At 40.3% G+C, this 14,961-nt stretch overlaps 1 protein-coding gene across 1 annotated transcript in view; it reads right to left on the reverse strand.

The window, feature by feature from the left end:
- Positions 1–13,042, reverse strand: part of LOC145988732 (toll-like receptor 7) — a 73,627-nt gene extending 60,585 nt beyond the window's left edge. Inside the window, exon 1 of the mRNA XM_083123851.1 lies at positions 8,440–13,042. Coding sequence (XP_082979977.1) covers positions 8,699–12,670 — 3,972 coding nt within the window. The 5' untranslated portion in view covers positions 12,671–13,042 and the 3' untranslated portion in view covers positions 8,440–8,698. The remainder of the gene's footprint in view (positions 1–8,439) is intronic.
- Between the last annotated feature and the right edge of the window lie 1,919 nt (positions 13,043–14,961).

Here is a 14,961-nt window from a genome sequence, read left to right on the forward strand (position 1 = left end):
ACCCCAAGCACTGTAATTTGAAGGGTTCGGAATTAATAGTCTAATCCCGACTACAATCACTACAGAAAGATTTCTCAATCGGAATTTTCGAGATGAAAGACTGACACCGTATTGAACTTCAAATCTAGATTAGTTTTTGACATTTTTTGCACAATTCTGTCAGATTTGCTAGAATCTTGAATAAATTACAGGTGTAATACTGAAGCAAGTAACGATATTTTTTACAAATCTCGCGAGTTTCAAGCTGAAATGCTACATCAGTTTCAAGCTGAAATGCTACATCAGTTTCAAGCTGAAATGATGCATCAGTTTGAAGCTGAAATGATGCATCAGTTTGAAGCTGAAATTATACATCAGTTTCAAGCTGAAATGCTGCTACATCATTTTCAAGCTGAAATGATGTATCAGTTTGAAGCTGAAATGCTGCTACATCAGTTTGAAGCTGAAATAATGATACATCAGTTTGAAGCTGAAATAATGATACATCAGTTTGAAGCTGAAATAATAATACATCAGTTTGAAGCTGAAATAATGATACATCAGTTTGAAGCTGAAATGCTGCTACATCAGTTTGAAGCTGACACGATACATCAGTTTGAAGCTGATATGATACATCAGTTTGAAGCTGACACGATACATCAGTTTGAAGCTGAAATGATACATCAGTTTGAAGCTGACATGATACACCAGTTTGAAGCTGAAATGATGCATCAGTTTCAAGCTGAAATGATGCATCTGTTTGAAACTGAAATGATGCATCAGTTTGAAGCTGGAATGATGCATCTGTTTGAAGCTGAATTGCTGCTACATCAGTTTGAAGCTGAAATGCTAGATAGAAAGGGATATATAGTTTCACACAAGGTGTGTAAGGGGTGAGTGACCCTTTCGGAAAGCACACAAATGTCAACCTTCCTTCCACGTAGACACCCTGAAACTGCATTTTGCAGACTAACGACGCTCTGGCGTGTGGACTCACAGTCAGTATAATCCCCCGTGGACGCTGTGTTGTGTGCTGTACATATGTGTTTCTGATTACTCTCCCATCAATTTCATCTTATCAACATTCATTCTCATCTTCGCAATTGACCAAAAGTGACAGAAAAGCGAAGTAGAACTCAAATCACCAAGTGTGTGTTTGTGTGGAAGTACACCCTCAAAGACATTTCGTTCGCAGATTCCCCCCCCCCCCCAGACCGCTGGCAACACAAATAAGGATTGAGGCGAAATTAAAGCGGCAGGGACATGTAATGCACAACTTTCCTCGCAACTAAGATTTGACCCTATCTCACTTGCCCGAACGCTCTTTAGGGGGGGGGGGGGGGAAGGGGGTGAAATTTCGAACCCTCCTCTCCCAACCCGTAGCCGGTTATTTATTTGACTCGCCCAGCCGTTTTCCAATTACGTACTTTGCTGCTGGACTGATAACAACTTCCTTGCGCTGGGAATAATTTTGGACGCGGGGATAAATTCCTATTCGCAAGGGTTGCAAGACCTACGAGTCTCTGCTACCAGAACGGTCTGGGCACCTTCTCCTGAATTTCATGGACACCCCTAGGTCCGACAAGGTTCGGAGAGAGGCACATCGAGCTGCTAACACGTCGCGAAAATGGATTGCAAACCGCCTTAAACCTGGCCTCCTAACCAAACATAGGCATTATTAGAATTCTAATTGTGAAAATAACGCATGTACGTTGGCCAGGAGGGCTGAGTTTAGTACTATGAGCTCATTTCAGAATCTGATTTTTGCAAAATTGTGTTAGCAGTAGGATGTACCCCGCACCACACCCGGTTCAGGAACCACCAATTTTCATCTCAACAGAAATAATGGTAAATTAAAATAATAATAACTAGAACTAGAATTTTAATGTCTTAGCATATTTTTTTTTTGGCAAGGGTGACATGTTCCCCAAACATATAGAAATTCACATTGTGAAGAAACGAATTAAATTAAGGTGCTTTTTAAGGGCATATTTTGGCATATTTGGCCATTTCTGCGTGATAGAGCATATTTTGATGGAGTTTCGGTAATATTCAGCATATTCTTGTATTTTCAAGAAATATACAGTCATTTTCGAAGTGGATTCGTTCTTAGTCCCATGTTTACTCGAGTTTTTTTTTCTTTGGACTGTAGCAAAATCTTCTGCATTTTTATTTGAAAATGTAGAGAAAGTATTCATTGTGCATTGCAACTCAGGGCCCATAAAGTGAACTAAAAATAGTTCGTATGTGAAAATATTTCAGCATATGTTAGATATTGATGTTTGAAACAATACACTTATCAGGATATATTTTTCAAATTATAGTGCATATTTTGTAAAATTTTAGGTCATGTCATAAAGAGCATATTTTATTTTGGTGATTTTAGGTCATAAAAATCATAGCCCTAATAATAACTAAATAATTTAAATTAGTAAATTATATATATATTTTGTTTACAGTACTTGTGTATAACATACTAACTTAACCACCCGCTGGTTGGCCGGTGAGATATATAATGCACACAATGCCATCTGTTGAGGCTTTTTATAAACAATCATGTAAATATGCAAGAAAGAAATAATAATATCTGTACATAAATCTAAATAAATAAGGCAATGGTGGTGCTCTTTTCGTTCACTGCATTCTTTATAGAGAGCTCCGTACCCCATAGGTACTCTAGATTTCATCTACGCTCCCAAGGTAAAAAAAATAGGAAGGACGTTTTCAAGTATTGGAAATAGTGACGTCAGACAAATCACAGAACTGTAATTATATCACTGTGATTAATAAATCATGATCACAACTGTGATTCAGTCGTGGGACAAAGTACGATAAGCTGTTAATACTTCTGTCTCCTCATTTATCGGAAATTGTATATTGCAATCACATTTACAGTAAGCAGGGACAAAAATACGATTTTTTTTCATGTGGTGCGATTTGTGTACGGATATCATTGCGTATTGAAGGAAAACTAACCTTAAAGAGTGATTTGGCAAAGACTCAGGCTCTAATAAGATGATGCATTCTGTACAGAATATAGCCTACTAATTGTCAACTTTTAGGCACAATACTTGAACAATTTTAGTCTCAGTTGTTCCTGGCGGAATTACCACAATCACAAAAAATCAAAGATTGAAAAGAACTGCCATTGTCAAGTAACAATCACAGTTTAACCTGTGATCGAGAAATCACACATTTCCCCATTACTCAGATGGAAGGGATATTTGAAACGTGTTCATCCATGTGTTCAGAAATAGCGATCTGTACACTCTGAACACGCCGGAAACCTACCAGCACATTCCTATCGTATCTTCTGTTCCTGGAATTCTTTGGCAAACAGGAACAAGGAAATATATATATATATATTTTGACAAGATATCATGTTTACTAAAACAATATTGCATTTATGCATCGAATATTTAGTGGTAATTATGAAGATAATTACAGCCAACATATTACGTTTCTAAATAGATTTCCGCGGCGTAATTATCAAGTAAATTGTCCAATTTATCTTCCCGTAATTGCTTAATGTAATTTAGATGTAATTGGATATTGGACGTTCTACAAGATTACACGTTTAATCATTGTAAAGTGGCGTGGAGGTAGGGATGTTTGAGTTTTATTACATGTTGCATACAGTTACACTGACGTAACAAGATAAAAGTTGAAAATTCAATCCTCATGTTGCTTCAATCGCGGATGTAGAGCACTGCTATCATTTGTGTTTACCCAGAATGCCCAGCGCACACATTTTTTTAGTATTGTTATGTTCGTATTGTTTCAAACAAAATCAATACATTCCCTCTTACGCGCTGTTGTCACTACCAATGAATGGGTGAATAATAATGGAAATTCATGTAATAATATCAGAATCAGAGATTTCATACATTAGTGATGGTTACTATGGAGATGAGAACGATACAGACACCTCTAAAATTGAGACGAGAACGAGACAGATCTCCCTAAAAGTGAGACGAAAACGAGACAGACCTCTCTAAAATTGAGACGAGAACGAGACATACCTCTAAAATTGAGACGAGAATGAGATATACCTCTAAAATTGAGACAGGCCTCTAAAATCGAGAGAATAACGAAACAGACCTCTCTAAAATTGAGACGAGAACGAGACATACTTCTAAAATTGAGACGAGAATGAGACAGGCCTCTAAAATCGAGAGAATAACGAAACAGACCTCTCTAAAATTGAGACGAGAACGAGACATACTTCTAAAATTGAGACGAGAATGAGACAGGCCTCTAAAATCGAGAGAAGAACGAAACAGATCTCCCTAAAATTGAGACGGGAACGAGACAGACCTCTCTAAAATTGAGACGAGAATGAGAGAGGCCTCTAAAATCGAGAATAACGAAACAGACCTCTCTAAAATTGAGACGAGAATGAGAGAGGCCTCTAAAATCGAGAATAACGAAACAGACCTCTCTAAAATTGAGACGTGAAGGAGACAGACCTCTCTAAAAATGAGACGTGAAGGAGACAGACCTCTCTAAAAATGAGACGAGAACGAGACATACTTCTAAAATTGAGACGAGAATGAGACAGGCCTCTAAAATCGAGAGAAGAACGAAACAGACCTCTCTAAAATTGAGACGGGAACGAGACAGGCATCTCTAAAATTGAGACTGGAACGAGACAGACCTCTCTAAAGTTGAGACGATAACAAAACTTAGTATCAGAGATTCTCAGCCTATTTCAAGACTTTACTGTGATATTTGACAATTGCAGTGTTTGGAAGTAACTATTTACTACCTCGTGACAGGTTACGTTTGCAGCAACTTTTCACATATGTAGACCCCAAACGGGCACACAGAATATAGTTCCGATGCAAGACTGTCGATTTTCTCACTGTCTGTGGTATGAACAGCTCGGCAGTTGAGGTAAGACAGGCACAGGAGATGCTGAGCGCCAGCCTCGCATGGATTCATACATAAAACCTGCTGCAAACGTAACCTGTCACGGGACTTAGTTACTTGTTTGAGGAAGTATATCTGTAACTAACTTATCTTAAAAGAAAATAACTGTACTTGTAAGAGAGTTACTTCTTTGCTGTAGAAGTAACATTATCAATAGTTACTTTACGACACTTACATTGTTAATTTGAAAACTTAACTTGGAGGAAGAACTAAATTTGGCAACTCTGTTCCCAACGCTACGAACACTCGAAAAATGTAGTTTGTCCTCATCCACGCATTGCAGGCTCACCATTGCCACTAATGGATTGAGTTCGTAATTAGTAGAAGCTAAATATAAGATTCATCTGTAAATATCCTCTTGGTAAATATGAAGAAATCTGACTAAATAAACTGCGTTTAGGTACAAGGGCCAACCTACATATTCTCTGGATGCTATAATCTCTCGAGAAATCATGATATTTCTATCAGGATATGCAAATATCCTGACAGGTCGTATGCAGATCGTAACATAAACGTCACGAACCAAACTTACTTTGCCTTCAAGAATTTTACCACGTATAGAGGCAAAAAGAGACAAAAATAAAGAAAGATAGGATATAACGAGGAAGAGAGACAAAAAATAAACTAAACAATATTTTTAGAAAAGACAAAACGAGAGAATAATTCAATAAAAACAGACAAAAGAGAAAAAGAATGGAAACAATAGAGAATATGACAAATATTCACAGAATCAATAAAGTTTGAGTTATGTTAAAGAGGATGATACACAACAAAGTTTGGTCATATGAAACCAGACTTTCAAATTTGAGTCCTGGTGCGAGTCAAATCATTGCTAGGCTTAACTGCAATGTCTCCAGTTCGATCTCTGGTCTGGAAACATTTTAGTGATCAAGATCCCGCTTTAAACTATACGTTGCAGATTCACCTCTTTGTGCATAAAGTACACGTAAATTTGGACAAACTTTAATCTTTTGCATGGACATGGTTAATATTATGAATGGAATTCATTGTTATTGCACACGCAAGAAATCAAACGGGCAAAAAACAGGATTTCGAATAAATCGCATTAAAAATACTAATTTTGCCGAGAAATGAGGATACACATACACAAGAAATACCTTGAATGAAATCTTATGCACCAGAAATATAATAAAACAAAGATAACAACCCCAAATTGCTCTATCAAAATTAGAATAGCGTTATAAAGACTTTCAATGTACTTACATAAAAAAATATTGCATTATTAAGTGGTATTGAATTATTTAAAGATAACGTTTTCGTCTTAAAATCAAGGGATCCCGGGTTCGAGTCCCAGTGGAGATACATTGCAGAATGTTTTGAATGCCACTTAAAACTGTAGGTCCACTCCCGATTATCCTGTGTGTGTGTTTAGTGGACTAAAAAAAATGGTTCAAGAGTTTGTCCAGTGCTATTTTTTTCTATTATTGTTCATAGAACAAACTCTCCGGTGTCACTTTCTTTTGACTTTGTGCGTATGTGTGTGTGTGTGTGTGAGAGAGAGTGAGACAGAACCACAAAATAATATCCCCCTTCACATAAAATTACATAAATTAGACGCGCAGTGAATTAATGTTAATAATTTCCACAGTACAATTACATTCAATACAGGAAATTGGATTTCTGTTAAAGAACTAATGGTTTAAAATGTTGTTACATTTTCGAAACAATGAAGCACAAAGAGAAGCTAATGAACAAGATTTCAAGATTTGCAGCAAGCGACATAAAGGTCACGATAAACGCTGTAATTTGTCTTTAATAATTTGCCACAAACAGCAAGTATAAATAGTCAGTAATCAAGGAAAAAGCGAAGTAACAGTAGGCATTACGTAAACATTTCCAGAGTCGATAAATGAATGTCGAAAATCAAGACGAGATGTGGACAAAGAAAATAGTTACACACTGGTTTTCTTTTCTTTTTATCAATTTTTAAAGTCTATTTAGTAGTCCGTCATAAGTTTTTAAAGTCATTACTACCTTGTGGTAAGATATTTAAAAATATACATGAACATATTTTAGGATAGAACAGTATATGAAGTATTTTGATACGTATAAAATTACTATATTATGATTGATAATACTTTTCAATAAAAGATCTTCAGAAAACATTGTTCGCAATCTCATTACATATTTCATAATCAGTATCCCTGTGTCATAATCTATATCTAATCCTATAAGCCTTGTACAACTTGGTGAGTACAATTTACAATTGTATTTTGTAAGTATTTTGATATGTATAAAATTACTATATTATGATTGATAATACTTTTCAATAAAAGAACTTCAGAAAACATCGTTCGCAATCTCACTACATATTTCATTATCAGTATCCCTGCGTCATAATCTATATCTAATCGTATAAGCTTTGTACAACTTGGTGAATACAATTTACAATTGCTTTTCTTGTGTTAGTATTAAACTTTCATTTGATTGATTATCTGTGTATAATAACAATCGTGTACGTATATGATGCAACTTTTCATTCATATTGTATGATTTGCTACTGTAATTGAAAAAAATCTGTAGAAAACAAATAAAGATATTTCTAAATCGTAAACACCCTACTTATGCATACAGGGTATTTAGAGAGATATTCAAACTTGAGCCTCTGCCCAAAGTGATTTCGAATTGATAAAAATGACTGTTAACATAATTGAGTTAAAAATTATGTTTGCGAATTGGCCAAAAAACAAAATTAAAAAAATAGGGAAGTAGAAAATGATACTGTACATTTATGTCACCGTTGAAACATCGTATTGGTGGTTAAGTGAAGGACTGTGGGGGAGGGGGGGGGGTAAATAGTTATGTGGGTTCTGATTACAGGCACCTATTATGGGTTATTTTGTCTCTGTTCACCATTCTCGTCACAGTTACAAAGGGGAGAAATGGATATCTTCAAGATTTAAAAATATGTAAAACACATTTGAACCTATTAAATATATTCAAACGTGAGCAAATTTTGAAACTGAACAGAGAAATTAAAAATTATTCAAAGAATTTGTAAATATTTTTAACATTAAGGATTTTGCACACATTAATTGTAAAGAGAATACTCTCTACGTAACTCAAATGAAACAAAACACTTTATGAACACATTTGAAACATATTTACCCATTGTCGTACATTTAAGGTTACTTTAACGAGCTTTTATAAAAGAAACCGATAGTTATTTTTAAAAAAATATGCTCGAAAGCTTTTTTGTGAAATATAAATCTCAACACTAAATCAGTTGTTCACTGGAATTTTTAATTAATAACGACTGTAAATAAATTCTATGTGCTATTGCTACGGAAAATCTTATATCCCATAAAACAAGGCAGAAACCAACTATTTTTCTTTTTAAGAAAATGTTGTAGAAGCAGTAAAACTTTTAAGACTACTGGTATGGACTTAAAAAAATATGAAAAATATGTGTACAAATTTTAAACAACACACTTATTTCACTGGCATTTTTAAATATACATTTTTTTTTTTAAAAAATCATAGTTTATAGTAATATGATGTACTTACCGACAATATCTATTCCCGTTGATGACTGCTGACGCTGTTTCCGGGTCGTCTTGTCGTTCTCCTGTCTGCCACTATTTTTTTCCTCCTATTGCTTGCAGCTGACCATTCCTCCCTCCTGCAGTCGCCGAAATGTTGAAAAAAAGGCACAGTTGGAAAATTGCGTGTATCCTCCTTTGCTGTTGCTGTTTCTTGAAACAATCTTCTTCACCATTTGAAACGTGTACAAAAAAAAATAAACAAAAACACTGCCATTGTCGCCTCACACTAAGTACGCCTGGCCACCGCCCGGTTCCAAAATCGTGGCGCCCCCGGGGCCCCTCCAGAGTTCGCGCCCGTTGGCGGCCACGCTCCTTTCGAGGGTGGAGTAATCGGAGTCTATGGAGGAATAGATGTGCTCGGGGTGCCTAGGGTTGCCCGCACTGTCTATTGTCATGTACGTGTGGTGATGGTTCCGAGAGCGGGGGGACGGTGTCACGGTGACGGCCGACGAGTAGCTCGCCTCCCGGTCGGGCAGCTCCGACTTTTCCCGGTGAACCGGAAGGACGGTGGTGTACCCCCTGGGGATGCTGTCCCCCTTGTACAGAGGGTGACTCGTGTTGTTATGATGATGGTGGTTGTTCTGGGGGTGCGGCTTCTTTATGGCGTTCGTGTAGCCGTCCAGGGTGTAGTTGTTTATGTTCCTGCGGTAGTTGGTGACGTGTTCGCTGGGCATCGCGTACCGGAGTCGCTCCCAGAACCGTTTTTCCCCCCAACGCACTCTCGCGCTGCTCGTCTTTAGGTAAGGTCTCAAGTCCGGATCGAGTTCAGCCTCCGGTAGGCTTCCCTCCTCCACCAAAATAAGCTTGTAAGTTCTGCCCTTCAGGGCCTCGTGAAGGGCCGATTTGAACTCGTTCCGGCTCCACTCGGTCTGGAGAAAGTTTCTGGACAAAATTAGAATAACACGCCGGCTAGCGTCCGCCGCTTCGACGACTGGAGGAACGTATGTGGTCGGGGGAAGATCACGGTGGTGTAGGCACAACTGGAAAGATGGGTTCCCGTGCTCTAGCTCCGCCACTATCGGTTGCACAACGAACTCTTCATCCTTAGGACTGTAGCACACATATCCGTCGTACATTTTCTCCCTGTCTTCTCCCTGAACAGCCTTCTGGAACAGTCTTATCCCGAAACGGGAGTACACGTATATTCGTATGTCGTCCCTGTACACAAACATGGCCACGCACAGGATGACAATGACAAAAAATGAGCTGAGTATCACGATCATCAGTGGGAAGTAGTCTGAGATCATTAGGCTCTGAATGACGGATCCCGATCCCGAATCATTGCACGTGCCGTTATAATCGATAACGTGCCTCTGCCCCGAGGGGTCAATGTCGTTTAGGTAACACCAGATTTCCTCGCTGTCGGACACTTTCCGCACATTGTCCTGAACCCAAATCTGCAGTTCTTGCAGAAACTTGCACCTGCACGTCCACTTATTGTTGGAGAGAGTGACCTCCACGAGATACGAGTTCAGGGTCAGCTGCCAGACGGGGAAAGTGACGAGACGGTTCCCGTCCAGGCGAAGGATCTCCAAGGATTTCAGGGGAAGAAGGGTTACATTGTTGATGTGAGCGATTATATTGTTCTGGAGGTACAGTTCCCTCAGCTGGGAGAGGTGCTCGAACTCGAAACCTTTGAGTTCCTTGATTCTGTTGTCTTCCAAGTGGAGGGCTTGCAAGGCGTTCAGGCCATTGAACGTTCTGTTCTGTATGGACTCCACCCTACTGTTGTTTACGAACAGAACTTTCATGTTTTTCCGGCCAATAAACACGTGGTTCTTCAGTTCTTTAAGGTTGTTACCGTCCAAGTACACTTCGGTAGCGTCCATCGGGATGCGTCGGGGAATCTGGTCAGTTCCCAAATTAGCACAGTCGACGATATTGGCCGTCCACGGTTCGTTGTGGTAGCACGTACAGTTCGCAGGGCACGTCATCTCGCAGTCACAGGCGTCGAAATCACAGCAGTGGCATAGGGCGAAGCAGTGGGTCTCGTACACGCAGAGAAAATGTGCAGGGTGGGCGTCGACGATGGGAAGATGCGGAAGGCCTCTGGAATACGTCATCTTGCACATCACATTGTCCAGGTCCATCACGCGCGGGTACTGCCTGAGGTGCGACATCTGATTGATCCTCTGGAGCCACTCCATGTGGCAGTCGCAATGGAAGGGGTTGCCGCCGATGTACAACTCCGGGAGGGACTCGTTTTCCGGGACGGGCCGGAGCCTCAGGGCTGCCTGGTCCAGCTTGACAAGTTCGTTGGTGTACATGTACACTCGCGTGAGATTCACTTTTTCCACGAACGTGTTCGGATGAACCTTGGATATATTGTTGTTGTTTATGAACAGGAGTTGGATGCTGTTGGGTATGGACAGGGCTGCGATTTCTGTCAACTTGTTGTGGCTCGCATACAGGGTCTTGATGTTAAGCTCGCTCTTCAGCTCGTAATAGTTGCCCAGTTTTTCTATGAGGTTCCTGTGAATGTCCAACCACTCGAGAGACTTGGGTACGAAAGCGTAATCGAACCAAACCAGATGGTTATCCGAGAGATTTAACCATATGAGGCGCGGTAGTGCGAGAAAGACTCCATTGATATCAGACAGATAATTAGCATCTAACCTAATAGCTTCCAGCTCGGCATTCCTGTCGAAAGTCCCTCGCTCTATGTGCTGGATCTTGTTCTGGGCCAGGTTCAACATTTGGAGATTGGTGAGATCGAGGAACGTCCCACGTGTAAGATTACCAAGCCCATTTCCGGTCAGTCTGAGTCCAGAGAGTTGATGCAAATTGCGAAATGAACCATTGTTCAGCTTGGAGATCTGGTTCTCCCCCAGATCGAGGGTTTTCAGAAAAGTCAATTTCGCTAATGCTTCGGGGACGACTTTCAGCGAATTGGAACTGAGATCCAGCTCCTTCAGATCGGAGCAGTTCTGAAATGCGAGAGGATTTATCGATTGAAGCTTGTTGCTGTTGAGGTTAAGTTTACTGAGAACAAACAGACCATTAAGAACTAATGACCCGATATGAATCAAATTGTTATTAGCCAAGTTGAGCGTGTGAAGGTTGTAGAGGGGGAGAAAGGTGTTGTCGTCTATCGATTCAATAGAGTTGTTGCTAAGATCTAGGATCTGAAGACTGTAGAGACCTTTGAAGCTTTGGGCGTCAACAGTAGAGAGATTGTTACTGGAGAGATTAAGAACAATTAGCCTTATAAGACCGACAAATGTACTTCTATTAAGATTATCACTGAGGATCTGATTGCTGGACAAATCGAGGACAAGAAGCTGTTCCAGGCCGTCAAACAAACCTGGAGGAAGATCTTTAATGGAGTTATTCTGGAGATAAATTTCATGGAGATCCCTGGAGCTGCGGAACAAATCGGGAGGTAAGGAATGCATATAATTGCTGGAAAGATTGAACACCCTCAAAGCGGTCAGACCGGACAGTCCTTGACCTTCGATAACAGACAATTCGTTGTTGTGCAACAGCAACCTCTGCAGCCGCTTGAGTTTAGCGAGAGAATGGTTCGGGAACACCCTCAGCTCGTTGTGGGACAGATCCAAGGTTCTGATATCCAAGCCGCACTCGTTCCTCTCGAACCAAAGGTTATCCAGGTCGCGCAGACGGTTCTGAGTCAGGTTCAACGTCTGCAGGTTACGCAGCGAGCAAAACAAATGTTCCGGAAGCGCCCTGATGTTGTTGTAGCCCAAGTCGAGCACCTGTAACTCCCTGAGCGTGGACAGACAGCCGGACTGGAGTTCGAGGTACCGCGACGGCCAATCCGAGTTGTGAGTTCTAAGGGTGAGCTTCTTGAGTTCGCGCAGCCCGTCGAAGGCATCCACAGGCACACGGAGTATCTTGCAGTGTTCGATGTCCAGTTCCTCCAGCTGGTACAACCTCTGGAAAGCATGCGAGCCGAGCGTACTCTCGAAAAACAACACCTCACTGCACTCGATGCGTAGCTTCTGCGTATTCTCCGCTAGCAGTATGCTCAAATTAGTCTTGTCGAACTCGTTACTGATAGTTCGAAGACGGCAGGAGAGGGAGACTTTGGAAGTGTCGTTGTTTTCCAGCGCCCACACACAATCGTCCGGTGCTTCGTACTTGAAGCTGGCGGTCGAAACAAAAAGGACGAAAACGCCCAGGAATGTGGTCGTACATATGTTACACACGCGGCTCGACCAGCACGGAATCATTGTCGTTGTCTTAACTATCACAACACCATCACAACGGGGCGAAAAAGACACGTTTTGTTTTGCTGTTCAGAAGCACATATCACAAAATGCCTGCGGGTAAGGGCTGTTCGTGTTCTTCAGTGCGTACAACATCACTGTCATCTACTCACCGACATCCTGTTCGATCCTTGTCCCTGCAACGAATCCACGATGCGAAAATCCTGAAATCCTTGTTGTCCGGTCCGTTGTCATAGCACACGACGACCGAACCGACTGTGTGTCTTACTTTTAAAAAAATAATAACCGCACAGAATAAAGGTAGCCACGCGTATGTTGTCAACGACAGCGGAAGAAAAACCACGACACGCTTCAACACGGTACGGTGATGTCGACGCTCTCTCGCATACTGAAGCGACTCTCCCACCGACTGCCGCTATTATTGTGCACACGTTTCCAGATGGCAGCACCGTCTGCGCAGGTTTCCAAGGCACTCCCTCCCCCCTTCCCCCCTCCTCTTCCCGGCGCGAGTCGTTGCATAGCGAGCGGGGACCGGCGAATTGAACGAGTAGAGAGGCTCATATGAAATACTGGAAAGCATGAATACACTGAAATGACCAATCCCGTAGTTCCTAGACCGGACATTTTCGCAATGTGCTAACAGCTGCTAATCACGTTCGACTCGGAACTTTAGCCAGGACGGCATGCGATAGGACAGACGGTTCTAAAACGCAAAATAGATATTTCACGATAGCATTTTTTTCCTGCGTCGTTTCGGAGCCGTAACTTATTGAAACCAGGTTGATCGTGACGAGAGTAATAGTTATGAGAATAGGGCGTATTCATAGGAACTAAAGGGGCTACACAATGGTTCGGATCCCAATTTAAATTGTAGGTCCAGTCCCTATTAGCCTGGAATTCAAACATCAACTCAAATAACTGGAAGTAACTAAATTATCTGGTCACTTGAAGAAATCTTTAAAATACGCTCTAAAACACATAAAAAGACAAATAAGTACCAAAGTAGGAAGGGACAGGATCTAAAACTGGGGAAATATTCTTTAAAACATATGAGCGAGCTGCAGGATACTGAAAACAGGGACTAAACAGTAGCAAATGGTTTGCAAAAGAGGAAGAACTATCCAAAATAGGACAATTTAGCACCAAATAAGATTTAAAACTAGATTACTAAATACTAAAACAGGAGTAATAGGAACCAATTAGGTTCTAATAACGGGGCACGATACAAGAGAAAGACTTTAAAAATAGGCGAAGGAAGAGGATCACGAATATTAGAAAATAGGGCACTGTGATGCACATGTTGATATTGAAGTCCACTTATCCACAGATGCTAACCAAGAGATGCCATAGTTTTACGTCAGCCTGAACCAGCCAGAATCGGTGGCAGAACGGTCTGCATAACGCTCAACGAAGCCAGGCGTTAAAGCTTCCAACTTTCGTTAAGGTGTGGATGTATTATTGAGTGTGTCTCCTCATCCCATTTCATCTGCTCGTCATCGTCACGATTAACACAAAAGGTAGAAAAGCAACGGAAAGTAACTGCAATATAAAGCTAGTAAGAAACCCCAGAAATCACTCACTGCGGCAGGGATTGAACCCATCACATCTTAAATGAAAACTGGAAGCAGGGAACAGATTTATATGTAAAACTTTATATGATGATAAAATAAACATTATTTCATATTATCTTTGTGAATTGTGGTATGTAAGTTTTAAAAATGCTATTTTTATTATTTTTATTTTTACATTATTAGCTTTTAGTACATATTTTATATATTTTTACATAAAATTAGCATATTTTCAACACGACATATTCCATACCATGCTATTATTATATTTCACTTTCTTGCGTTAAAATACCAAAGGTTTTCCGTTCATCTGTATTCTGTACATTTTGTACCCTATGTTTATTTTAATACTTGACAATAGATAACGTATCTATTATTGTAGCATTCTTGTCAACAATAGAGAATACAAGCTTAAGCTTTCACGGTAAAATCCCATGAATATTTAAAATATACTTCCATTACTTCATGCGAAATTCAACGCAGTTTTTGTTTTTAGGGGCAACAGATGGAGATTCACGTTTCAGCACTTAAAAGAAAGTTTAGAAATCGATAATATTTGAATTTTGCATTACAATTAATGTCAACAATATTTTTCTTATCCATTGTTTTGGTAACAAGTAGATGTAAAGTTCCCCGTGCTTGTAGCACCGTGCCATGACGGCACATTTAGGGGATATGGGGGTAGGGCCCCACACATTCTCGATCTCGGCCATTTTGGAGGCGGTG

Source organism: Lepisma saccharinum, chromosome 6, assembly GCF_977018435.1.
Source record: "Lepisma saccharinum chromosome 6, izLepSacc3.1, whole genome shotgun sequence".
NCBI lineage: Eukaryota > Metazoa > Arthropoda > Insecta > Zygentoma > Lepismatidae > Lepisma > Lepisma saccharinum.